This window comes from Silurus aristotelis (assembly GCF_946808225.1).
Source record: "Silurus aristotelis genome assembly, chromosome: 13".
In the NCBI taxonomy this organism is placed as follows: Eukaryota; Metazoa; Chordata; class Actinopteri; order Siluriformes; family Siluridae; genus Silurus; species Silurus aristotelis.
Window position 1 is genome coordinate 1692490 of NC_139586.1, and position 26130 is coordinate 1718619.

General features: G+C 40.6%; 2 protein-coding genes across 5 annotated transcripts in view; one reads left to right on the plus strand and one right to left on the minus strand.

The window, feature by feature from the left end:
- The window catches only part of slc4a10a (solute carrier family 4 member 10a), a 352554-nt gene that overhangs the window by 317943 nt on the left and 8481 nt on the right, over nt 1-26130 (plus strand). The window lies entirely within an intron of this gene.
- cntnap5l (contactin associated protein family member 5 like) overlaps nt 1-26130 on the minus strand; it is a 131174-nt gene that overhangs the window by 20121 nt on the left and 84923 nt on the right. For all 4 annotated transcript variants that reach the window (XM_083557756.1, XM_083557755.1, XM_083557754.1 and 1 more), the window contains 11 exons: nt 23469-23616; nt 22662-22865; nt 20382-20566; nt 15594-15737; nt 13951-14221; nt 13569-13718; nt 11786-11957; nt 11463-11569; nt 4482-4601; nt 2759-2959; nt 700-856 (listed from right to left, as the gene is read on the minus strand). In XM_083557756.1, the coding sequence (XP_083413882.1) occupies nt 700-856; nt 2759-2959; nt 4482-4601; nt 11463-11569; nt 11786-11957; nt 13569-13718; nt 13951-14221; nt 15594-15737; nt 20382-20566; nt 22662-22865; nt 23469-23616 (1859 nt within the window). The remainder of the gene's footprint in view (nt 1-699; nt 857-2758; nt 2960-4481; nt 4602-11462; nt 11570-11785; nt 11958-13568; nt 13719-13950; nt 14222-15593; nt 15738-20381; nt 20567-22661; nt 22866-23468; nt 23617-26130) is intronic.

Here is a 26130-nt window from a genome sequence, read left to right on the forward strand (position 1 = left end):
TGTACAGGCATCATTGTCTGTACATTTTCATATAGTTAAAAAAAAATATTTATGCATCATAAACATACTTTGCACCTAAAAATCACAATTTATTAAGTTGTTGGCATTTTCCTTTTACTATCAGGTGGACGAATATACATTTTCAAGAACTTCAGCTTTCATTTCAATAGAACTTTAATGTAATACGCATAATATAAAAAAAAATATATAATTTATTTATTTTTTTTTTTTACCAAAAACTATGATTCAGTGGTATTTAGTGGACCCCCTGCAGTACCGCCGTAAAACACCCAAGGGGCCGTGGACCCCTGGTTGAATGATGTACAGCATTCGCATACGGGAAGGTGGTAACTTAGTGGTTAAGGTGTTGAAATATAGATCTATCTGACTGTCATGAGTTCGAATCCCGGCCACTCCTGGGCCCCTGAGCAAGGCCCTTAACACATAACTGCTCAGTCGTTTAAATCAGGTAAATGCAAGTACGGCCAAATGCTGTAAAGGTAAATGTAAATGATACAGTGCCCCTGAAGCATTCAAAGGGTCTTGCTCAAGAGCCCAAAAGTGGCAGCTTGGCAATACCAGGGCTTGAACCCCCAAACCGTCAGATAAGAACCTTAACCACGTTCCCTGTGTGTCCTACCGGAAATGGAAAGCTCACACTTCTTTTTCTTTTCAAAAATGTCTCGGACGGATCGTTACCATGTTTCCTGGTCAGCGTCACAGTTGCAGAAGTAGTTCATGTCCCTGCAGTTGCCTTCCAGGCTGCAGGAGCACTGCTGGACTCCGGGCAGCGAGCCTCCCCAATACGTCCTCTTAACACCGTCCCTGTCCAGCCACCACGACAGCGGAGTGCCATCTGGAAAACACAACACGTTCCCATCTGCGCTGCAACTTTCCGACGTTATTGCTTGCCCTCCTGATTTATGAATTATCATTATTATTATACGGTATGTGGCGACCACTAAAGAATACAGCGGGTGCTAAATATTCGCTCGAACATTTTAATATTCAAGGACTTCAATGTCAAATGGGTTCGTTTTGTAAAAAAAAATCTAACAAAAAACGAATTCATAAAATAATTAATGAATATTTAATAAAAAAAAAAAAAAAAAGCTGCAGGATGCGAGATCATATTAACAGTATGAGGATAAAAGTTTCAGGACACCTGACTTTTTCAGCCATGTGTGGTGGTTCTCCAAAATTGAAGGCATTCATTTAAAATGGGACGTCTTTGGATGTGCTAGCATTAAATTTGAACTAAAAATCCAGATCCATGGCTTTAACATGGTTCAGATCTCCTGCTACAGCGCTCTGATCTCAACCCCGAGGCCTCCTCAACTCACCTCTTTCAGTACCTGACTTTGCTAACGCCCTTGCGGCTGATTGAATCTCTACAAAATCTAGTGGATCATCTTCCCAGAAGAGTGGAGCTTATTATAGCAGTAAATTAGCACTCAACGTGGAATCTTCAAAAGTTGTCCACAAACTTTTGTCCATACCATGTGCACACCAAAGAAAATAAAAGGCAGAGTCCCACTTCGTAGCTACTTCTTTCTCTGAAGCATTCAGTTGCTTCAAGATTTACTATCTGACTATTTCGAGACATGTTTGTGTACAGAGTGATCTTTTGCTTAAGGGATTTCCAGTGGAGTTTACTTTGGCAGAACAATATGAAACCGAAGCCAGAAGAGAACGATTGTACGCTCAAGAATTAGCTAGAAATGGAATACAAAAGGAATTTTCGCCATGTCCACAATAATACATTTACACAAAAAAAAAGCATATTTCCCTTCATTTTCGCCTCACGTTCTCTCCGAGATGCCGTTCTTTGAAAACGATCCCCAAACGGCCGTTTTCGCGTCACAGTGTGGTCTTCAAAAACGTATGCTTTTCGAAAACTTCAGTCGTTGCTGTGACATTTCGAAGAACCAGAAAGGAAAAAAAAAAAAAAAAAAAAACGCCATGTGCAAAAGGGTGCGGGCTAAAGAGTGAGCATTTTCCGACATTTTGGCGTGGATGAGCGACTTTTTAAAAAGCATAAAAAAACTAACGTGGACATATGGCTTAACGTTTGTAAAGGAAACACCATTTTCCAAATTTACCCGGAGTAGCGGAGACGATCAATAGACCATATTATTGGTATGTGGCCTGGGGTGCAGTCAGCATTCCAATTCATCCCAAAGGTGTTCAAAAGGGTTGAGATCAGCACTCAATTTCAGGCCACTTTAACCCCTGAAAAGCATATCTCCATGGAGAGTCTATGTGCATTGTGATGCTGGACCAGGTTTGGCTCTCCTAGTTCAAATGAAAGCCAAATGTTTATGCTACCACATTCAAAGGCGTCTTACACAACTGTGCACCTCTAACAGTTCGGGGAAGAACCACATATGGCGCCAAAGTGTCCCGATACTTTCGGTATTGCGCACGCGGTCAAAATAGCACCGGTCGCACGGCTCCCGATGTACACAGAACGACTTTTGGCAGAGACCTATTAAGTTTGGTGCACCTTGTGACTGTGCGTGCAGCCTCGTGCTGCCATCTGTTGGCATGTTACAAAACTTTTGTATTTGTGGATGCCACCTCGTATGTTTTATTATTTCAATCGGCAGATCATTTGACTTGTTTCTAGTCTGTTTACAATCTTATATTTAGACGTTAATTGTTTGCTGTTGCTCAGAACTGGTTAAAGGAACTGGTTAATTAAATAACAGTACCATTATTATAAACATAGATAAACAAAAACATTGACAGATCTCACCCCAAGTGTCAAAGAGGCGAGACTTCCTGCAGCGATACGTCACTTCCTGCTGGCAATGCTCCGACGACGCCACCAGGGACCGGATGTGATAAGGTGAGATCGAGTAGTTGAAAATGAGGACATAAGGGCTTCTGGGGGTGGAACCTTGAACGCTAACAGGCTGTAAGTGATCGTGACCTATGACTGTCCACGTCTGGTCTCCTGGGGAGAAAAAGATATGTGATTGTATTTCTTTTTTTTTGGGTCAAAGCTGCAGTTGCGCCAAGTTGTGGTAGTCGAGCCTCTTGAGCGAGGATTCATTTTGACCACATGTGCACATGAATGAGAACAAGGAGATTAGCGGCATGATGAATCGAGATGCAAATACCTGATGAATATCAAGTAGGGAACAGAAGGTCATTTATTCACGGGCGTTGTGAAAGAGGAGTGTTTAGAGCCGCCGCTCGCTTGGCTTCCTTCCTTATTCTCGATGCAAATTCAAAATCTGCCGCATGTGCGATGGACAGAAGTGTCTGTTTGCTGAGCCTTAAAGAATCAGAGTTCTGTAATTGGGGTCAGGCGGAAACAAAATATATTTGCAGATTTTTTCTTAATGAGAGGAAGTTTGAAAGACAACGGTAACTAAGGGAAAACCATCACTAGGTAGCGTGCGGTCATCCTTAGCTGGCTTATTGAACTTAAATGTCCGGCCCCGGCACTTTCCTGCCGGCTGAGTCAGCCTCCAGGAAAACTAAGAATAATGGAGCGATCAGCCTAGCGAGGCCAAACCTGCCAGTCTCTTTAGGCTGACACTGATTTTTTTTCCCTTCCCTTTTTCCACCGACAGTCCTTCCTGCTGCTGACATAATGGACCTCTTTTCTCTGGTGAGAAGACACGCTGTATTACAGGCTCATCCCACAGTCAAATCAGCCAGCCGTCTGATGCGGGAGACTGCGGGGACGTCGAAAGGTAAAAAAAAAAAAAAAAAAAAGAGGGATAGCTGAAGCCGCTAATGAGTCCTGACAGGGGCTGCTGAAACACCTCAGAGCGCATGATGGACCAGCATCGCTTTTCACATTTCGATGCTGATCTGGTTTCTATAAACAGGTTAAAAATACCTCCCAAATGCCATAAAAGCTAATCTTTTTCCACTTCTGTGCACTTGGCGTTTCCTCTGGGTCCTCAGGATTCCTCCACCAGACAAAAACACACATTCTAGGCTCATTAGCATTTACAGATTATCTTCTGGAGGTGCTCCCTCGGATAAGCTTTTGGCTCCATCCAGCTATCTAACCTCTCTTTTAAGTTTAAAGGGCAGCACAAATCTGAGGCACAATCCAAAAAAAACATGCAAGTCAAATACACATTTTTATTTATACCCGATTTTAACATGCTGTTGGTATGTGGGGACATTTGAAGGAACCCTTTTTAGAGTGACGCGAATCAAACCAATATTGAGAATCAAACCATGAGCTGTGCGAGAATCCGAAACCTTGTCTTTAACTTGCCATATAATGTCTGCACTAGTACCCCTATTTCTACCCCTCCACCCCCCCTACCAGAAAGACAGCGAGATGCAGGAAATGCGGAGCTCGTTGAACGACTTGTAAAGACAAGCCGAAGCGAGTTAATGAGATGTGCGATTTCTCTAGACATTTTCGCAGGCCTAATTAACACCCTGTAACTGGAAATACATGACGAATTCATTAAAACCTGCAAGAAAAATCAAACAAAAAGTAGTACCTCGAGTTGTGCAGTTGACTTGTGTGGACTCCAGGGGCCCGCTGCTGTCGGGATCGATTGTGAAAACCCCGGAAGGACTTGCTGTATTTCTGTATGCTTCACACGATCGCTCGAATATCGCTGTGAACAAACCAGAAAAAACGACAGAGAAAAGGAATATTGGTTAGTACTCGAGTTAAAGTAGAGAAACACTAGGTCAAATATTACTCCAGGACAAGATCACACGAGTTTAAGTACAAAAGTATTTGCCATCAAATGCACTAAAGGGTCCAAGGTACTATGATTTATTACGGCTATAATGTTACTGATCTCGATTCAAATTTAGCTGCTATATGACTTATAAATTATACATCTATCAAAAGATCTTTATTGCCATTGTATAGCACAGGTACACAGCAACGAAATGCAGATTAGCATCTACCAGAAGTGCAAACAGTAGCAACTGTGCAAATTGACAAAACCCTACACCTCGTTACTTGTCACAATTTTTTATTGTCTATCCTCCAACTCATGATCTTCGCTCCTCTGATTCTTTAGTTGTTCCTCCTACTCGTTGAGGTTCTCTCCTGGTTCAGAATAAAAAGGCTGAATCTTTGTGTTTATAAATCTGCTCTTTAAATGTACATATTCAGGATGACCTTCAGGTGATTTTTTTTTTTTTTGGGGGGATGTTTATTTCATTTAATTGCATTAGTATTATTTACAAAATGTTATTTCCTATTTACATACTTGAAAAAAAAATGCTTTGAGATGAGCAATATAAAATAAAGATTATTATAATTATTATTATCCCAAAACCTTATTTTCAGCTATTTTAAATAAGTACGTAAATAAGGACCCCCCCCCAAAGGTGTTGTGGTGAGTTCGAGTCAGGAGTTTCTTCCATCATTTATTCTTCTCTAAATGGTTTGCTTTCTGTTGAACCAATGCAAAAAACTCTCTTAGTGATAAGTAGATACCACCAATTGGCGATCAAAACTCTCGACCCTGATTGGTGGCTTGCTGCTTGCTTGATCAGTTACTTTTTTATCCACTCACTCTATAAATTTTTATATATTTTTTTTTTAAGTTGTTTGAAGTACAATAACCAATTACATTAACTTTATTACTTATACAGGAACGAATTGTACATTTTAACACTGGTGTGTGATCTCAAATTCAGGTGCCGGCGAGTGACTGAAGAGTAAAAATGACTATTTTGATTCAACTTTCGCAAAGGTTGCCTTGACAAGAGTGGCAACTTCCCATTGGGATGAATAAAGTAAGTCTGTGTGTCTGTCGTCTGAGTGTGTGTGTGTGTGTGTGTCTGAGTGAGTGTGTGTGTCTGAGTGTGTGTCTGAGTGAGAGTGTGTGTGTGTCTGAGTGAGAGTGTGTGTGTGTCTGAGTGAGAGTGTGTGTGTCTGAGTGAGAGTGTGTGTGTCTGAGTGAGTGTGTGTGTGTCTGAGTGAGTGTGTGTGTGTCTGAGTGAGTGTGTGTGTGTCTGAGTGAGTGAGTGAGTGAGTGAGTGAGTGAGTGAGTGTGTGTGTGTGTGTGTGTGTGTGTGTGTGTGTGTGTGTGTCTGAGGAAGTGTGTGTGTGTGTGTGTGTGTGTGTCTGAGTGAGTGAGAGTGTGTGTGTGTGTCTGAGTGAGTGAGTGAGAGTGTGTGTGTGTGTGTGTGTGTGTGTGTGTCTGAGTGAGTGAGAGTGTGTGTGTGTGTGTGTGTCTGAGTGAGTGTGTGTGTGTGTGTCTGAGTGAGTGAGTGAGTGTGTGTGTGTGAGTGTGTGTGAGTGTGTGTGTGTGTGTGTGTGTGTGTGTGTGTGTGTGTCTGAGTGAGTGAGTGTGTCTGAGTGAGTGTGTGTGTGTGTGTGTGTGTGTGTGTGTGTGAGTGTGTCTTTGTCTGAGTGTTTGTGTGTGTCCGAGTGTGTTTGTGTGTCAGTGAGTGAGTGAGTGAGTCTGTCTGTCTGTGAGTGAGTGTGTGCATGTGTGTGTGTCCGAGTGTGTCCGAGTGTGTGTCCGAGTGTGTCCGAGTGTGTGTCCGAGTGTGTCCGAGTGTGTCCGAGTGTGTGTCCGAGTGTGTCCGAGTGTGTGTCCGAGTGTGTCCGAGTGTGTGTCCGAGTGTGTGTCCGAGTGTGTGTCCGAGTGTGTGTGTGTGTGTGTGTCCGAGTGTGTGTGTGTGTGTGTGTGTGTGTGTGTGTGTGTGTGTCCGAGTGTGTGTGTGTGTGTGTGTGAGTGTGTCCGAGTGTGTGTGTGTGTGTGTGTGTGTGTGTGTGTGTCCGAGTGTGTGTGTGTGTGTGTGTGTGTGTGTGTGTGTCCGAGTGTGTGTGTGTGTGTGTGTGTGTGTGTGTGTCCGAGTGTGTGTGTGTGTGTGTCCAAGTGTGTGTGTGTGTGTGTGTGTGTGTCCGAGTGTGTGTGTGTGTGTGTGTGTGTCCGAGTGTGTGTGTGTGTGTGTGTGTGTCCGAGTGTGTGTGTGTGTGTGTGTGTGTCCGAGTGTGTGTGTGTGTGTGTGTGTGTCCGAGTGTGTGTGTGTGTGTGTGTGTGTCCGAGTGTGTGTGTGTGTGTGTGTGTGTGTCCGAGTGTGTGTGTGTGTCCGAGTGTGTGTGTGTGTGTGTGTGTGTGTGTGTGTGTCCGAGTGTGTGTGTGTGTGTGTCCGAGTGTGTGTGTGTGTGTGTGTGTGTGTGTCCGAGTGTGTGTGTGTCCGAGTGTGTCCGAGTGTGTCCGAGTGTGTGTCCGTCCGAGTGTGTGTCCGTCCGAGTGTGTGTCCGTCCGAGTGTGTGTCCGTCCGAGTGTGTGTCCGTCCGAGTGAGTGGGTCTGGGTCTTTAAACTTTTTCCAATTGATGCAATGAACATTGTTAAAAAAAAATTTAATAAAAAAAATCCCTGAGATGGCATGAGGAACATTGAGAGGAACCAGACTCCACAGCGAACTCATCACCCTACATACTTTCATTACAGTTCCATCATTGCTGAGGTGCTGTTCAATGATAAATCAAACGTTTGATATTCATTCCAGTCCAAATCCGTCCTTAAAGTTCCTGAGTTGCTCGGTAACTTCGCAGATCTTTACGTCTTGCACCGCTCGCTAGTCTATTATTGTTGAAGCTGTCTAGACCGCACCTGCATCTGTCTAATGCTTTTAACACGACGTTACTCGGCTAATTCCCTTCATGCTAAAAGGATGCTGTAGCAAAAAAACTGCCCTCCTGCAGCACAGCACTGAAACGTCATTGGCGCTAACGACTTGCTAAACCGCCGCACAGCCACATCTTCAGAGAAAACCAAACTCCAAACCGCAATTTGTGTTTTTCTTTCTATTCCTTTAATGCAACTGACAATCGTCAAACATCTTTCCTTCAGAGGCTGCGTTTGTGGATTTATACTGAGACATAATTAAGCGGGCGAACAGCTGTTTCTACTTAGCGCCTCCCAAATATATCGGCCATAACCACATTAAAATGCGTGTCTGACAGAATGGTAAAACGTTTCATTCACAGGTACACTATATGAAAGATTACGTTGCAACACCTGACTTTTCAAGCCACAGGTGGTTCCTCCTCAAAGTGTTAGCGCAAAGTTGGACACATTGAACTACTGTAGGAGACTCTAATCTGAGCAGGACAATGTTTCTGTGAACAAAGCCTGCTCCCTGAAGATCTGGTCTACATGGTATGGAGTGAAAGATCTTGAGTAAATGAGCACAAATCACAAACATACATATATATATATATAGTGGAACATCTTCCCAGAAAAGTGGAGGTTATTATAAGAGCAAAATGTGGAATGGGATGTTTAAACAGCACATACCAATCATACCAGGAGTCCACACACTCATGCTCCCAGTGAAATACTTGTCAATGCCCAGAGTTTGTTTTCTCGGGCGTGGTCACGTAATTTCGTCGCCACAGTTATTCTCTATCAGACAACATTTGGCACTCGTATCTTGTTTACTTGGCCCATATTCGTTTATTTTCACGAATTTCTACAGTGGGTGCGAGGCGTGACAAGGTCAAAGACGGACAACATCGCATCGATGTTTCTCCCGACACAATGTTGGTTTGATGCCAGTTTTTTTGAGTAAACTTTGCTAGTTTAAAGTTTTTTTTAGCTAACACTTTAAATAGCAAACAACTAATTGTAATGATAAGAATAGTTTCTGAAACTGCTATGAATGGGATCCTTTTGCCAAAAAAGTTTACAGTTTCACACGTAACATTATGACCACCGGCCTGTTGGACCCCCCTTTTTTTCCTCCATTGAGCATAAACAATAACTTCTTTAGCAATTCGAGCTACAGCAGCTCCTGTGTTGGAACACATTGTGCAGGTGGTCATAATGTTAATCCTGATGTGAATTAACTTTTTATGCCACACTATTCTAATTGACTATGAGCGTTACCAATGACATTTTGCACCTCTGTTGAAGAGGTCATTAGGGCTCAACACTCTTCTACCCACATCTGCTGCCTAGGAGAGACTTTCTCTCTGACAGAAGTGAAGTGTGCGGTAGGAACGACAGACTGGTTCAAGGTGGAGGGTGGACTGCATCAATGATCGGCTCTGAGACCTTTTTTTGTTTGCAATGGTGATCAACAGGTTGACGGACGAGGTCAGAGAGGAGTCTCTGTGGACTATGATGTTTGCGGATGATATTGTGATTTGTGGTAAGAGTAGAGAGCAGGTTCAGAAGAGCCTGGAGGGATGGAGGTACACGCTGGAGAGAAGGGGAATGAAAGTGAGTAGGAGTAAGACAGAGTACATGTGTGTGAATGAGAGGGAGGGCAGTGGAGTGATGCGGTTGCAGGGAGAAGAGGTGAAAAAGGTGGAGGAGTTCAGGTACCTGGGGTCAACAGTGCAAAGTAATGGAAAGTGTGATGGAGAAGTGAAGAAAAGAGTGCAGGCAGGGTGGAGTGGGTGGAGAAGAGTGGTAGCAGGAGTGATTTGTGATAGAGCTAATAGTTCTACTTTGACATTAACCTGTCATTTTATTTGGTAATTGAAGATCCTTTTCTGAAAGATCTTGTCTTTTTTTACCGACTTGTTTAGAGCTTTGTTTTATCGAGGTGATTTGTATGTTAGGAAATAAAACCTCGCCGCCGTTTAGCTTTTCACCAATGTGTGTCTTGAGGACTAGTGCAAATCAAATACCAGTACTACTTAATACCAAGTCAAATACTCAAATACTGTCCGAATCAGATACTTGAATACTTTCACTCAAGTCAGAATGGAAGTGGAACTTGTAATGGATGTATGCAATCAGTTGTGCAGTAACGTATCTCTACTTTTACACAAGTACGAGTTTCAGGTTCTCTTTACACCTCTGCTGGGTTTCTGCAGGTTTCACCAAGTCAAATTTAAGTCTTTTTTAAGACCATTAGGAATTAAATACAAGACCCATAATCAGGAGATCAAAAACACGAGCAACACAAATTCATTGTTAGCAAAATTTAGATAAATAAAAAATTACTTTTGAAGACAACGATGAAACCCTGTTCTGGTACACGAAAATAATATCCAGAACACGATAAAGCGAAGACGTCAGTCTCGAGCCCAATTACGACTTAAAGTAATTCCAGCTCAGGTCAAGGAACTGTAAGAGGAACTGACTGAACTCAAAGACTGTGCTGACAGTGCTGCTTTATCTACCCCTCTAATGATCTGTTCCAGGGTTTCTCAGCAAGCTTTTAATACAGATATGGATATTTGGCCCTCCTAACAAGAACTAATAAAGGTAGAAATTTTCATTGTGTCACCATCAGTCATTATCCACTGTAATAGAAATACAACGTTCCAGGGGTTTATTGTGAAGTGAGTCATTATAACAGTCTTTATCCTGTCAGTGTGGCAGCAAAGAAATGTTCTGTATTGTTCATTCAATATTCACATAAATGTTATGCAATTTGTCTAATTCATGTCTGCAACAGAAGGATGTACGCTGGGATGAATCAGACATCCCCTTTTATTCCTGCTTATAGACACTTCAGGATTCATTCGGAGATCGCAGTTTTCTTTTCTTTCCGAGCGGGAAATCAATCGGAAGATATTACGAAGCAATTGTTTGCTCGGGAAGAGAGCAATGCCGCTTCACCTACAGGCGTAGAATAAACTGAACTGAAATAAAAAGACATTCGGCGCCTACTTTTTAACTCTATTAAATATCTTCTTGTATATGGTTCCAGATTTGGAGGGGCACAATTGTGTAAGACGCCATAAAGATATGCTATACATGACTTGAGACTGGTAGATCTCCTGCTAAAAGGCTCTAAACCCTATTGAACACCTTCGGGATGAACTGAACGTTTTGAAAAACGCTCTGGAAAGTGGATTTCGAAAACGATGACGCATTTTTTGTCGTTGCTGCGAATTTTCTGCGAAAGTTCTCGGAAGGTATTCAAATTAGTGTGGATGTCACTTTTGTTTTAGAATAAATATTACAAATTTAATATTTCAGAAAAACAAATAAGGCAACAAACGTGGAAACACAATGGAAACACCCCCCCCCCACCCAACCACCCACCCAAACTAATCCAAACTTGGAAATCACTCAATTCAAATTCCATACTTTTTAACACTTTTCCAGAAGGCGTAAGAACCCTGGGGTAGGGATTTGGCTGGAGCTAGATCATTTTCGTTTAAAAACGATTTCAATAAGAAAACCTATTGAGGATTTGTTATGGTGGGATTTGAAGTGCACCTCCTACATGTACGAGAACTTGAGAATAAAAAACAGCTCGAGGGCTGGAATCGCTCTAATCTGCTCCAACATTGCAGTGAAATGGCTGCAGCTCATAGTCTTAACTAGCTTTTTTTTAAAGTCCTTTTTTTTTTTTTTAAGTCCTAAAACTCTCAGCTCTTTTTTTTAACTCCTGTTCTGAACCGTGAAAATAACTATAATAAAACATCTGTGCTTCAGAACAACAATACGAAAAACTGAGTTAATTTATTCAAATCAGTTGTTTTAAAAAAAAAAAAAATACATGTTATAAAACTAGTGTTAATTAAACTTACTGTTATGGCAGGTTGAACCCATGTAGCCTGTTCCGGAGCAGTTGCAGTAGAAGTTGTCCCAGGTCTGGTAGCAAACTCCACCATGCTCACAGAAATTAGGAACACATCTGAAAAAGTAAGGACATGCAAGATTTTTTCAATATCGATAGTTTAATTACTTTATTATCAATATTTATTTATTTAATTATTACATTTTTCGCAGTAAGAAAATGAATCATTGTTATGGTTGCACCGAAGTGGAGAGCATGCAAACTGTTTTGTTATTTCAGTGTGTGTGTGTGAGAGAGAGAGAAAAATCAAGTGAAGCCTCTGAAAACTCTGACCTGTCTCGGATGCCGCAGATGTCGAAGCTGAGCTCGCTGAAGTTGGCGCGTTTCTCCTGTTGAATTCTGCTGAGGTTGATGGGTTGGTTGTTGAGAAAGAGCAGACGGACGCACCCCTGATAACCCAGACGAGGTTTCTCACAGCCGAGTTCGTACTGCGATAGCGGGCAAGCTGGAACGGCACATTTAAATAAGGAGTGAAGAAAAAGAAAAAAAAAATCATTGTAAAGCAAATAAGTCTCGCTTAAAAAAAAAAAAAAAAAAAAAAAAGACAAATGCAAATATTAGCTGAATCACACTGACATTTTTCCCAAGCGCAGGGATTTAGAGGATTTCGCTCTGACAGCGGAAGTCGGAGAAAGATTACATAAAGCAGCTTTAATTTATTTGCGACAGTAAATGTATTTTCTTTGTAAGGATCAAAGCATTTGGATTTAAAAAAAGGTTTAAATTTGCTTTGAAAAGAAACGACAAAAAAATGAAAGACATATTGTAAATTGGAAGAAGAGCAGTTTTGCATTGTAATAACAATATTACAGTTACCCAGGAGCAGAGCAATGGGGTGGGCCACCATGGACAAACACAGCCACCCCACTGGCCACCCCACTGGCCACCCCAATCGCCACCCAACTGGCCACCCCACTCATAATTGCACTCGTAATTGCACTTTTAAAAGACTGAAATAATTTCTCAAATATTAAACTAGGAGAACCTTGAACATGTCTATATGATAATGTTTTTCAGCATTCGTAAAAAAAAAAAAAAAAAAAAAGTGAGACGAAAAGAGTATAATTGAATCCCTGGCTCCGGCAATGCTGTGCATTAATCATTGGGGGAAAAATAAAAGAATAAAAAAATAATTTATTAAAAAAAAAAAAGATTTCTCATTAATTCTATTCAATGTACATTTAGCTGCTTCCTTGGCTACATAAATAAAATGACCTAATTCATTAAATACATTTTTCTATTTCTAAATGATTTTTAGCTGCTCAATTAGTTAATATAAAATAAAACAAAATAGATGACTATATAGCCACGCCCATATGTATGTAAAAAAATTATTTAACTAACGAATGAGCTAAAGAACTGGAGAGAAGATTTTCTTTTAAGCTGCTGCATTGGCTGAACAATTCAAATACAATAAAATTAATCAATCAATCAAATAAATAATTCTCTCTTTACCTACTGCCTAAGCGGCATAAATAAAATGTTATAAAATAAAATAAACAAACAAATTTGTAAATAAATAAATAAATAATGTAAGGGAGCAGCTCCACGGAAAACGTTCTCTTTCGCGTCGAACAAAACGCAGCGCGTTGATTTATAACTCCTTCCGGTTCCAGAAGCCGATAGGTCACGCAATTTGTCAAAGACGAGGTCGGTTTGGAATTGTTTATCAATACGGTTGCATTTGTGTGTGCAAAATCGATTGCGAGCGAACCGGGTGGAAGCTGGTTGATAGAGAGGGTGGCGTTTCGACGTTTGAGCCGATTTCAAAGTACAAATAAAAACACCTTATCACCAAAACAGCTAAAATCATGGGGCACTTTTGGTAGGTTCTAACCGTTGCATACCAGGCACGTCCTCAAATTAGCTCAGATCCTTACACGTGCCCATATTTCAGCATAAAACATCACCTTCAAGAACTGACTGTTCACTTGCTACATGGTTTATCTCACCCCTCAACAGGAACCATGGTAACGAGTTAATCGACATTATTCACTTCATTACCGAGTGGTTTTAATGTAACGGCTGGTCCATGAAAGTAACACTTATGTCTTACCTCCAAATACAACCATTGTTTTCTGCAAGCTGGTGATGAGATGAGGGATCTCCATGAGCAATGGCTTCTGATTGTCGACGGTTAGATAGACCTGGTGACCTTTAAGCTCTAGTGCCACCGAATGCCACTGTCCGTCACACACACTTGAAACTGATGCACAGAAAATACACACATTATATGTAACCTATGACTGAAGATGGATTAGTCACATTTTTGCCAATGATGCCTCCAGTGGTCAGAAAAAGAATGAAGAATCGGGGTTGAGGCAGATTTCAGAAATCACCGAGATCACATTTGCTGTTATTTTGTTTGATTTTGAATCACTCTCAGGTTTCAAACGAAACAAATTGCATCCGTGTAGCTAAACGAATTTTACTCTCACCGGTGCTAATTTGAGCAGTGTCTTGTAGGAACCTTCTCAAGACAAGCAGCAGAACCCCATCGCTGATCTGCAGGATGAGAGATGACGACTTTGGGTCCTGACTCAGCGGGACGGTAAGCAGACGGCCGTCCCGAATCCAGGTGCGCAACTGGAGGCGTAAGGACAGAACGTCCGCTGCGAAGTCGCTCGGAAAAACCAGAAAACTCCTGGTGGCGCTTAGAAACGTCACGGACACTGGCTGCGACTCGGAGCAGGAGAAAGTCACATTGCCCTGTTATGGAAAAAGAACAGAGAAAGAAATTTAATAAGCGCCATAAGCATTTCTAATATACTGGCGACCGGAGCGTTCCTAATAAAATGCCCGCTGGGCCATTCCTAATAAAAATAATTCCTCATGAATTAGCCACCTAATAATTCCTAATAATTTTCCCATCGTTCCTCATAAACTGGCTGCTGGGGCATTCGTAATTAAATGGCTACCAAGGTGTTCCTAATGAAATGGCCGCTGGGGCGTTCCGAATAATTTGGCTTACGTTCCTAATAAAATGGCCACCAAGGTGTTCCTAATAAATTCAGATGTTCCTAAAAAAAATCTCCAAATTATGAGAGCACTTATGGCCATTTTATTAGAAACACGGGCGGACACGTTATTAGGAAAACCGACACTATTAGAAACACTGATAGCCACTTTATTAGGAACACCAAATGTGTTCCTAATCAAGCAGCCTTTGGAGTGCTGGTGTTCCTAATAAACACAGTAAGAGGTAATAAAGCAAGGTGTGTGGTGAAGAGAGTAATAAATCCGTCCCCGCTGAGATACAGTTATAAAGTGAAAACGCTTCAAAGGAATCTCATGTGAAGGCAGACAGAAGATCGATGGGAGTGTGGGAGTGAAGTAAGACAATAAGAAGAAATGAAAGAGCTGAGGTGGTCAGTGAGGCTGCAGTTTAAGTCTCAGTGCAGGGATGATGTGATGATGGAGACTCTGGAAGGATGACGGAAACCCAGGGATGATTATTGAGAATCTGTGATGATGGTGACTCAGGGATGATGGTGATGGAGACTATGGAATGATGATTATCGAGACTCTGGAATGATAATTATTGAGACTCTGGGATAATGATGGAGAATCAGGGATGAGAGACAGAGAGAGAAGGAGTGAAAGAGAGAGTAGAAAAAAGAAGGGAAGAGAACTACAGGGGGAGAGTAAAAAAGAGATCAAAATAGTACTCAGATATTTTACAACCTCAAGGAAGAGAGAGAGGGAAAAAGATGATGAGATAAAAAAGAGAGAGAGAGAGAGAGAGTGCACTTGCTTCATTCCTGTTAATTAGATACAGAAAGGCCACTTTTACAGTTACATGCACATAGCAAGTGTCACCTCTGTCATCTCTCTTTCACGCATGCACACACACACACACACACACACACACGCAAATCAACTTGACATAGTGACAGGACAATCTCTCACTGTAATTAAGCAGAAATGTGTGTACCTCCATGAGTAACTGTAACGACTCGCATTGACACATTTCCAACAAACGCCACAAAAACCAAAACGAGTTGCTATGACAACAGCGATTAGCAGCTAACGGCCTAGCAGACTTGACACCATGCTAGCGGCTAAAGGCCTAGCAGCTTACTACAGTGTAGATCTGCGGCTTGCGTCTCTTCGCCATGTCGATGATGTTCACTCCGTTGTAGTACAGGTTCTCCAAGCAGCCGTGGAAGTTCTCCCTCAGGAAAGTCCCGGGTTTGCCTGGTAGAGGGATTCCTCCGAAACTAAGCTTGAGTAGATAAACACACACACACACACACACACCAAAGCAAGATGCTAAACACAAAAGCTACAAGCAGAGGTCCAAGTTTTTTTGAACACCAGGTCATTAGATGTATGCTTTTATGCTGCATGTATGCTGATAATGATTAATATGTTGTCCTTTTTTTTCCAACTTCCCTTTGAACATGGCTGGATGGATGGAGTGACAAATGAGTGCATGAATGTATAAATAGAGGGATGGATAGATAAATGGATGGACAGATGAATGAATAAATAATTTGATAAAAGATGGATTAATGGATAGGTTGGATGGACAGATATGTTGGTCAATAAAAGGGGCAGACAGATGAATAAATAAATGGAGAAATGGATAGGTTGGATGGATGGATAAATGAGTGTACAGACTGATGAAAAGTTGAAGGATAAATGGATGGATAGATTGATAAATGAGAAGATCGATGGTTGAATGGATGGATTAATAAGTGGATAGACAGATAGAAAAATGGATGGATGTATAAATGGATGCATGAATTAATGGATAGGTTGGATAGACAGACAAATATGTGGGCCAATAAAAGGGCAGAGGGTTGTTCTATACAATTGTGTATCTCTGTGGTAACCGTTTAGGAGAAGAACCACACATGACTGGAAAAATACGGTGTCCTAATACTTTGGTCCATATGTGATGAATATAAATCTCAAGAAATGAAGCAATTTCTAAGGTAAATTCTAAAGAAATCCATTCAGATTTCAATCTGAGTGGATTTCTTTAGAATTTACCTCAGAAATTGCTTCAGAATTTACCTCAGAAATTCGTTTATCTATTGTTTATTAAAAAAAACGGTCTAAAGATCGCTAGCTTTGTGTAACTTCCACACACTGTGAATGTCAGAACTCGATCAATTCATTTGTTAGCTATCACAAAATAAATCTTAAATTAAAAATGTTCTCTAATTACAGGCAGGACTTTTTTATTAATTTTGTAATTTTTTTAGATTTAATTCAATTACAGTCCATAAAGTCTAAAATGTACCTTAAAAATGATACGATTTTAAATAACTTTTGTATGAAAGGGTTGATAAGAATTCAACATACTAGGAGTAATTAAACGAATTAGCAATTAATTCCCAAGGCTGAGTGGAAAAGTGATGAGTTTTTATAAAAACGCGCTGATGCATTTCGACTTAGGGGCATGAGATCTATTTTTTTCGGACCTCAAGAATGTAAAGAAAACGCAAACAAACAAAGAAATGAAATGCGGCAAAGCTGTAAATCGCAGTATTTTATGTAGACGGGAAAGAAATGCCGGTGGTGCTGCTGTTACCAGCTACTGCTTTGACTGCAGTTTTCTAGTTGCTTTTCATGCATCCTTCGTGGAACATTCAAAGGCCAAGAGTCCTCTTCTGAATTACAATCACTCCTTTATTTTCGGAGAATACATTTTGGAGCACTTACTGAAGACAAGGACGCTGTTAATGCTTTTCTTTTTTCCTACTTCCCTGTGAACAATCACAGATACTAAGTAGGATATAAATATAGCTGGATGGATGGAGTGACAAACGGTTGCATGGATGTATATACAAAGATGGATAAATGGATGGAGAGATGAATGAATGGACAATTGAATGGATAGATGGGTGTATGGGTAGATAGATGAATAAATAAGTGGATAGACAGATGTATAAATGGTTAAAAAGATATATGAATAGGTTGGATGGACAGATCGATATGTTGGTAAATAAAAGGAGACAATTGCAAGAATAAATGGATGGTGGAACTATGGATGAAAAGATAAATAATTCGATAGACCGATAAATTTTTTTTTTTTTATAGATGGATAGGTTAGATAGACATATGTGGGACAAAAAAAAAAGAAATGTAAGGATGGATGGGGGGATTTATGGAAAAATGGATAGACAGACACATGGGGTCAATAAAAGTATAGACAGATATAAGGATAAATAAATGGATGGAAGGATGTATGAATAGCTGCAAGAGAGACGTGTGGATGAATAAATGAAAGAATTGATAGATTCAAATAAATGCAATGGAATCAATATTACATGATGGATGTATAAATATATGGATGGATGGATGAACATATGGTCGAATAAGTCAATAGATGGATGATGAATGGATTACCATACAGACATATGTTTTGATGAACCGGTGGCAATCCATCTATCTATGTGCATGTCATTTTAATCATTCAGTAAATTAGCCGTCTGTCTGTCCTTCCATCTGTCCATCTTTTTGTCCTTACAGCCATTTATTCACTCACTCCTGTTTTTGTCCATAAATCCATCCATTTTATGTTATGATATTTTATCTATCCAACCAGCCTTCCAGCCATTTATTCATTCATGTCTGTTTTTGTTCATCCATCCATCCTTCTATTTATCTATCAAATCATTTGATATGGGATATAAACAACAATGAATGGATGGATCGATAAACAGCCAAATGAGCATGATGGATGGATGGATGAAGGAAGGCTATTTCATCAGCCTTAAGATCATCACCTCTTACATGTTTGTACAATTTCTTATATATACACACTAATTTTCTCGAATGGTGAGAGAAAAGACCTTGCTTTACTTTTACGAGGTTTCCTCTTCCTTCCAGTTGATTGCAGTTTAAATGGAATCGATAAGTAACAGTGTCGCCGAAGTGCTTTAGAAATTGCGAGCGGAGCTCCGACACTGGAGCGCTGTTTAAAATGTCAGTGAGTTTTTGTTCCTATGCTCTGCAATCCTGTTACAAAAGCGAGCCTGTTCTCATGTCTGATCGGAGTCGTTCAGTCACACGGTGGCAGACGGCAAATGACTGACGGCTTTCATCTGGCCAGTTTAACGCCGCGGCGGCTTGCAACTAAATAACACTTAATTGGCTTTATTTAAAAGGCAGCATGTGCAATGTGTTTCATTTAACTTGTGAGATGGATGGAAAATAATTGCGGCAGGAGGTCAATAAAAATAAGAGCGGTAATTAGTTATAAACAAGGCGCATGCAGTTTCCGAGTGATGCTTACTGTTTGGACCCACATACCTTCGATCAATAAAGTAGGAGCAATTAGACAATATACAGTTCTAAAGTAGGATAGAACCAATGATGGACGGAGAGACGGGCAAATAAGTAGATGAATAAATAAACAAACAAACGTATGAAAGGATGAACAGACAGACGAAATGGGTAAATGGATATATATGGATGCAGGTCTGGCTGGCTGCCCGGCTGGATGGATGAATGGATATACAGAAAGTGAAAGAATAGATGAACAAATAAACAGAGTTAATTGGGTAAATGAATAAAATGACCGGTACATGGATAGATAGATGGCTAGACAGATAAACAGATATTTAATTGAATAAATGGATGGATAGATTGGCATATAAATTAATAAACAGACAGAAAGATGGATAGGTGGTAAATGAATGGTTTGATGGACAGACAGATGGATGGGTAAATGGGTAAATGAATGATTTAAAGGATTGATAGATACATAGAAATATGGATAAATGAATAAATGGACAGGTGGATAAATAAACATACAAATAATTGGGTGAATAAATAAATGGCTAACAGATGCCTATATTACCAAATAGCTAGATGGATAGATGGATGGATGGATGGACAGATGGGTAGGCGGGCAAATTAATAATTGGTAGAATGATTGATAGAAATCTGGATAAACAGATGAACAGGTGGTTATATAAACGGATTAATGGATGCATGGATGGATGGACAGACAGATGGGGAAGGGATGAATGGATGGATGGATGGTTTGATGAATGGATGAATAAGTGGACAGACAGACGTGTAGGTGGGTGAATAAATGGTTTGATAGTTGGATCAATGTATAGATTTTTGGATGGCCATATGAATGAACTAGTTTTCACTACGACTCCAAACATCACTCTTTATATAGTTACTGGACTGAAACAATAATCTTTTGGTTAAATAAAATTAAAATCAATCTTTTCAAAAAACCAGAAAATTCATTAGCTTCCATTCAAACTTGTACCCGTTACCCATCTAGCATTTAGCAAGTAAACGTGAACAATCTATAAATAACGACGAGGCAAATGGAGGAATAATAAAGGACAAGCCGCACGCCGCACTCCCGCCGTTTAAATCTTAGAATATGAAATGTGGTTTTCTTTCTCACAAATTAACACTCCCCCGTCACATGCTACAAAGGAATGCAGATTTTTTTTTATGAGTTTTTCCACTTCCCTGTGTCTTACATGAATGTAGTCAAACAGCTGCGACAAAAAAAAAAGTTTAACCAGTCAGTATAATCAAATTAATTTATTTCTTTTTTTTATTTAGTAGTGTTGAATGTCTTATTTTAGACTTAATTACCATGTTTTTTTCCTCATCAGTACAAAATGATTTAAATGAAGAAAAAAAAAAAAAAAACGTGACTATGGATACTGGAAATGCATCCAAATTATTATATGAAGATATTATTAACGGCACTCACAGATATGGAGATGTTATCTAGCCAATTTTTCCACACTAATACATAACTGGTGGTAGAAATGTGAACAATAATTGGAGACAATTGACCAACCCACTGTTCTTGCTTGGTCCAGATCATAAAGATTAGATTCAATCTGGTGGACTTTGGTGTGATGGTGGTCCTCACCTCATAGTCTACCTCCAGAGAGTCCTCCTGACCCTGCGTGCGAAAATGCTGTGTGCCTTTGTCCACCGTGAAGTTCACCTGCTTGTTGAAGCGCTCGATGAGGACGGAATGCCAGAGATGGTCATCCAGCAGGCTGCCCATCACCACCGAAGTGTGTCTAGCGCTGGACTGCGGTTTTGCGTCGTCTGCGGTTAAAGAGAACAAGAAAGACAAAGACGGGATCAGTCACCAAGCTGAGGAAAACTAGGAGCGCTTTGACTGGACGTCAGCAATTATTTATGAAATCCTGAAATCCTCGTGTTCTAATGCGACCTTTAATTTGCAACCTCGCAGATAACGAAATCGCTCTTCAGCTCGCCGTCTGGTAAGAATATTGAAGGATCGCGTCAGAGGCCGTAACTAATCATAACCTACTGCAATAGTTTTAGCATTTATGGCTAGCATGCTAGCACTGCTGAGTACCTTAGTCCTTTGTCCAAAAGGGATGTGTTCCATGCCCCCAAACGTACACCTGGAACTGCAAAAAGTTTTGTGGCTCTAAAAGCTGAAAACCAAGACACGGATATGATGGACAAAGGGATACAGAGGTTCTACTGAAGCAGCCTGTTTAAAATGATGAATAGGTGAACAGGCAAATAGATTGTTCGATGAGTGAATGAATAGATTAGCAAATAAATGGATGTGCTGATGAATGGATAAGTCAGATGGCTGTACAGCTGGATAGATCAATAAATGGATGGATGAATGGTTTGGATCAATGAAGATGGATGGGTAAACAGATGGATGGGTAAAGAGATGGAAGGATAAAGAAACGAGTGGACAAATGGTTTTATAGATCATACAAACAGATAGATGGATTGATGAATGGGTGGAGAGACAGATAGATGAATGTTTTTTTTTCTTTTCTTCATGTTTTTCGACAAATACTGATTCTAAACTGCTCCAGATGATGAAGGTGCACAGTTGTGGGTGTTGTGTAGAGGTTTGGAGTTTTTACCATTTTACTAAAGCAAGACCTCAACCTCCATATGTGAAATATCTGTAATGCAACACGTTATATTGCGTTCTTGTATTGTATTGATGGTTTCTATAATTGCTACATGATAGTGGTGGATTAATTTGGGTTCGTCCCCACTGAAGGCCCAGGTACCAAATGCACGGCCCGCCACTGGGTATAATATTTATTGCCACTCCTCTGCCTGCTACAAGCCACAAGCAAAATTATAAATAATGGCACCAGCAGAGAGACAATTATAGTGAAGGTTCGGCTGCCGAAGTATCAAATCATCACTGCCTGCTTGTTTTTTTTTTTTTTTTTTTCGCTTTTGTTTGCTAATTTTTATGTTTATCAGCAGCCCAACATGAAAAAAAAGATCATGCAAGAATAATATTTCGTGGCCCATAAGACCTCGTTAGAAAGCGGATTTGACGTTAAAATGTGTGAAAGGTTCAGACAGAACCTCGTGTGGTTCCATGTGAGAAAGGTCACAGATGCACAGAGAGGACCGGCGAGGACAGGCATGTTTGGACAGCGGCGTGTGTTCGAGGAAGAGTTGCTATAGCAACGGCTGTCGAAAACGTGAACGTGCGAGCACCTCGGCCTCGTGTCACGGTAAACAGCTAACGATTCCCTGACCCTTTTCCCCAATCACTTTACTTCCAGGCATCTCTGCTGCCTTTATTACGCTCCATCCACTTTATTCTTTAAACCCCACCCACTTCTTTTATTAACCCTTCTCTCTTTATCCATGAGCCCCACCCCCTCTTAATACCCATCTCCATTCATTTAAGCCCTGCACTCTTTTTTTATTAACCCCTCTCCCTTCATTTATTAATCCCCGCCTGCCTTTAATTTACCCCTGCCTTCATTTATTAAGCCCCACTCCCTTTTTTGAATACCCTCTCCCTTCATGTATTAAGCTCCACCCCTTTTAATACCCCGCCTCTGTCATTTATTAACTCCAACCTAATTTATTAACCAGACTAAGATTTATTTTAACCCACACCCCCTTCTTTATTACTCCTCTACCTTCATTTATTAAGCCACGCCTCCTGCACTCATTCACACCACAAGTCCAAACTCTTTCCATCGTTTGTTCACACAACTTCCGTAATCCATGCTTTTCATTTTCCCTCTCATTTCCTTTTCCTCTCTCCTTCATCAACCCTTCATCCTTTATTGTACAATATCTGTCCACCTTTCCCTCCCTATATCTTTATATATACCCCCCCTTCTATCCATCTCTCCCTCTCTTTTTACATTTTTTTTTTAAATCATACCCAAGTTAAGATGCAGTGCAAGTCTTCCTCTCTGGAGCTCCAGGGTGATGTAATCTCCTCTCTGGCCCTCTCCATGGATCAGAACTCCGTCGGCTTGCCTGCTCCGGAAGCGCACCGAGATCACGTTCTTCACAGTGCTCGTCGATTTCTGATTAAAGCGGTACAGCAGAGCGCTGTGTCCATCAAAATCCGCCACATCAGACTCTGGGGAAAAAATAACCACATCTGAGAGGTGAGGGGGAAGAAAAACAACAAAAGAACACAGTAAAACTTTATATTAGTTGAAGTTTCTTTTGTTGGATCTCACGCCAGTGCAGGTGCACTACCTGAAAAATATACGATACCCGATTTTCTGATTTATTAGTACGACTCGAAAAAACGCTTCTTGGAATGGAGCTGTGAATTCGCCAGGTGTGTGAGAGAGAAAAAAAAATCTTTAGTTTTTATATTTGTTTGAGCAAAAGAAAGAGTGAAAGAAAGAGTGAAAGAAAGAAAGAGTGAAAGAAAGAGAGTGAAAGAAAGAGAGTGAAAGAAAGAAAGAAAGAAAGAAAGACAACTAGACAGACAGACAGACAGAAGGAAAGAAAGAAAGAAAGAAGAGACAAAAATAAAAAAACTGAATAAAAAAATGTATTAATTAAATAAATAAATTTATTTGAATGCATAAAAATGCATTTTATTAAATAAGCAAATGAGGGATTAGATTTATTTAACAGATTTAATCCTTTTCTGTGCAAAAGATGCCGATATTCAGTGTGTGTGTGTGTGTGTGTGTGTGTGTGTGTGTGTGTGTGTGGAGTTTCTTACTGTAACTGCAGCCATAGATCTCCAGTCTGAGGCCGACTCCTCCGGTGGGGTTTCCTTCCAGGGGCAAAAGGCGCAGAAATCGAGTCCTGATGGAGTGCAGGAGCTTGTGCTGGACCACTGAGTCGGAGTCCGAGTTCCCTGTGAACGTCTGCAACATACGATATTTATAAAATGTCACATGGCTCACAAAGCACACTCACTCGAGCGGAGACGTTCTGCACAGTGCTGTTTAATGGGTTGGTTTGGGTTTCGGTGATTATTATTGAAACCAAATGGAAGGGCAATGGAGCATGTGATGAGTCGCTCGGTGCATCTATTCTCATCAAAATGCGATTAAATCAAATGAATTTGTAACTCGGTGGAAATTCTGGTCTCAAAGAGAGACAGTGGACACTTCTTCCAACACGAGCATACAACTGCACAGCTAAGGGCCTTGTTCAGGGGCCCAGAAGCAGCAGCTTGGCACGTCTCAAGACTCACAACCTTCGAATTCAATGCTTTGAACACTAAGGTCATGTCCACCCTTTTTGTTTAAAAAACAACTTTCATCATCAGTGTTTTCCGAAGGACAGAAGATTGACTTGATGGAGAACTGGAGTGGTGGTGGTGGTGAGCCAAGCATGAGAAAGCAAAGAGATATTTGACTAATAGGGCAAAGCAGGAGAAAGAAGATGAGCATTAAGAATAAAGAGCATATTCATCACAAAAAAACTTCCTCGGACATCCCTGAAAATGTCGAAAAATAGCCGTTTTAGCGATAATACGATTTTGATCAATGGGTTTTTAGGCGTTCTGTCCAGGCCCATTGTGTTTGATGATAATTCACTTTCAGGGGAACAAAAGCAGCAAATTATATATAGAGAGACAAAAAAAAAAAGGTCTACAGACCTTTTTTAAAGAATGAGGAAACAAGTCTTATTGGTCTAAGTTTTTGTGTGATCTTGGGTTCATTTGTGTTGTTTTGTGTAGGTCCTGAATGAATGCATTCACTGTGTACTGTACTGTATGTAGTTATAGTATATAGTTTATTGCCAATAAAATACACTAGAATTGATTTAGCAGTAAGAGGTTGGGTTTAGGGATTAGGTTTAAGGGTTAGGGGATATGGATAGGGTTGGGATAAGGGAGGGTTAAAAGTATGGGTTTAGAATAAGGGAAGGGGTTAAGGGTGAGTGGGTTAGGATTAAGGGGAGAAGTTAGATTAAGGTTATAGGGTTGGGATGGGGGGGTGGTTAAGTTAAGGGGTCAGGCAGGGTAAAGTAGTTAGAATAGGCTGAAAGGTAAGAGGATAAGGTTGAATGGGGTTAAGATAGGGGGATGGTTAACGGTAAGGGGTTAGTATAGGGGGAGGGTTAGAGAGTTAGTAAGAGTTAAGGGTAAGGGGTTGGTATAGGTTAAAGGGGTTAGGATAGGGGGAGTGTTAAGGTTATGGGGGTTAGACAGAGTAAGAGTTAAGGGTAAGGGGTTAGGATTTGGTAATGGTGTAATGTTAGGGTTAAGGGTTAGGGGTAGTACAAGTAAAATGGATTATTAGAGGGGGAACATTAAGGGGATAAGGTTTGATGGGGTTAGGGTAAAGGGAGGGTTAAGGGTATAAGGGTTAGGATAGGGTAATGGGGTTAGGATAGGGGAGGGTTGAGGGTATAATAGATATAGAGTTGAGGGTAAGCGCTTAGGGATAGGGTAATGGGGGTAGGGGGAGATGAGGGATTATTGATTAAGTTAGGGTTAGAATAGGATAATGGGTTAGTTTTTAGGCAGCAGCAGGACTTCAAATCCCAGCACCCCAGCTGCCACTGCTGGGCCCTTGAGCAAAACAGCTCAGTTGCTCCTGGAAAGGGTAAATGTAAAAGAAATATAAATGGGTTAAGGGTCAGGACGGTTAAGTGATAGAGTTTTAAACATTGCCAATTCTTTTTTATTATTCGTTTTTAATTCTTCAACCCGTTAACGAAGTCAAGGACTGTGGAAAACAACACCTTCCACAACGGCAAGACAAACCCGAGACTGTGCATAGGGTGCAAAATAACCCCGAAACATGAAACCAGGTACAGAAAGTCACGTGACCGAGTGAGTGGTGGGATCAGGTGATGCGCAGTGGCTGATACTACAGTCGGCACAGACACGAGGGATCTCGGCTGTAATTTGTACATCATTTTGCTACTTTAAACATAATTTTTCCAGGGGTAGAAAAATATTTTTTTTTTTCAAATTTGCATTTAGCATGGTAAGCTAGTTAGCAAGATGCGTTGAAGCTTTTACACGAAAAGAAAAAAAAACCCAACAACTCCGAATCCTAAAACATCATAGCAAAGATGGGATTCACTGTTGATTCATAAGTGCATTCATTTGCAAATAAGTGCTGGTTTTTTTTTTTTTTTTGCTAAGTGCATAATTAGTATTCAGTTGAGTGCTTAATAAACAGATGGGACTTCATTCGGTACGTATTGAATAACAGCCAGCGATTCGGCAGTCAGGAGAACGAACCATCGCGAGTTCGTTCCAACGCTAACATGCCAGTACACAGAGGAGTCCCGATGCTCGTCCCTTCTTACAGCATAAACATTAAACGGTTTTGCTGTAAACCAGACCACTCCAGGAAGCCAGCGGAGAAAACAACCAGAGTAAAGTGAATTGATCCAAAGTGGAAATGATGAAGGAT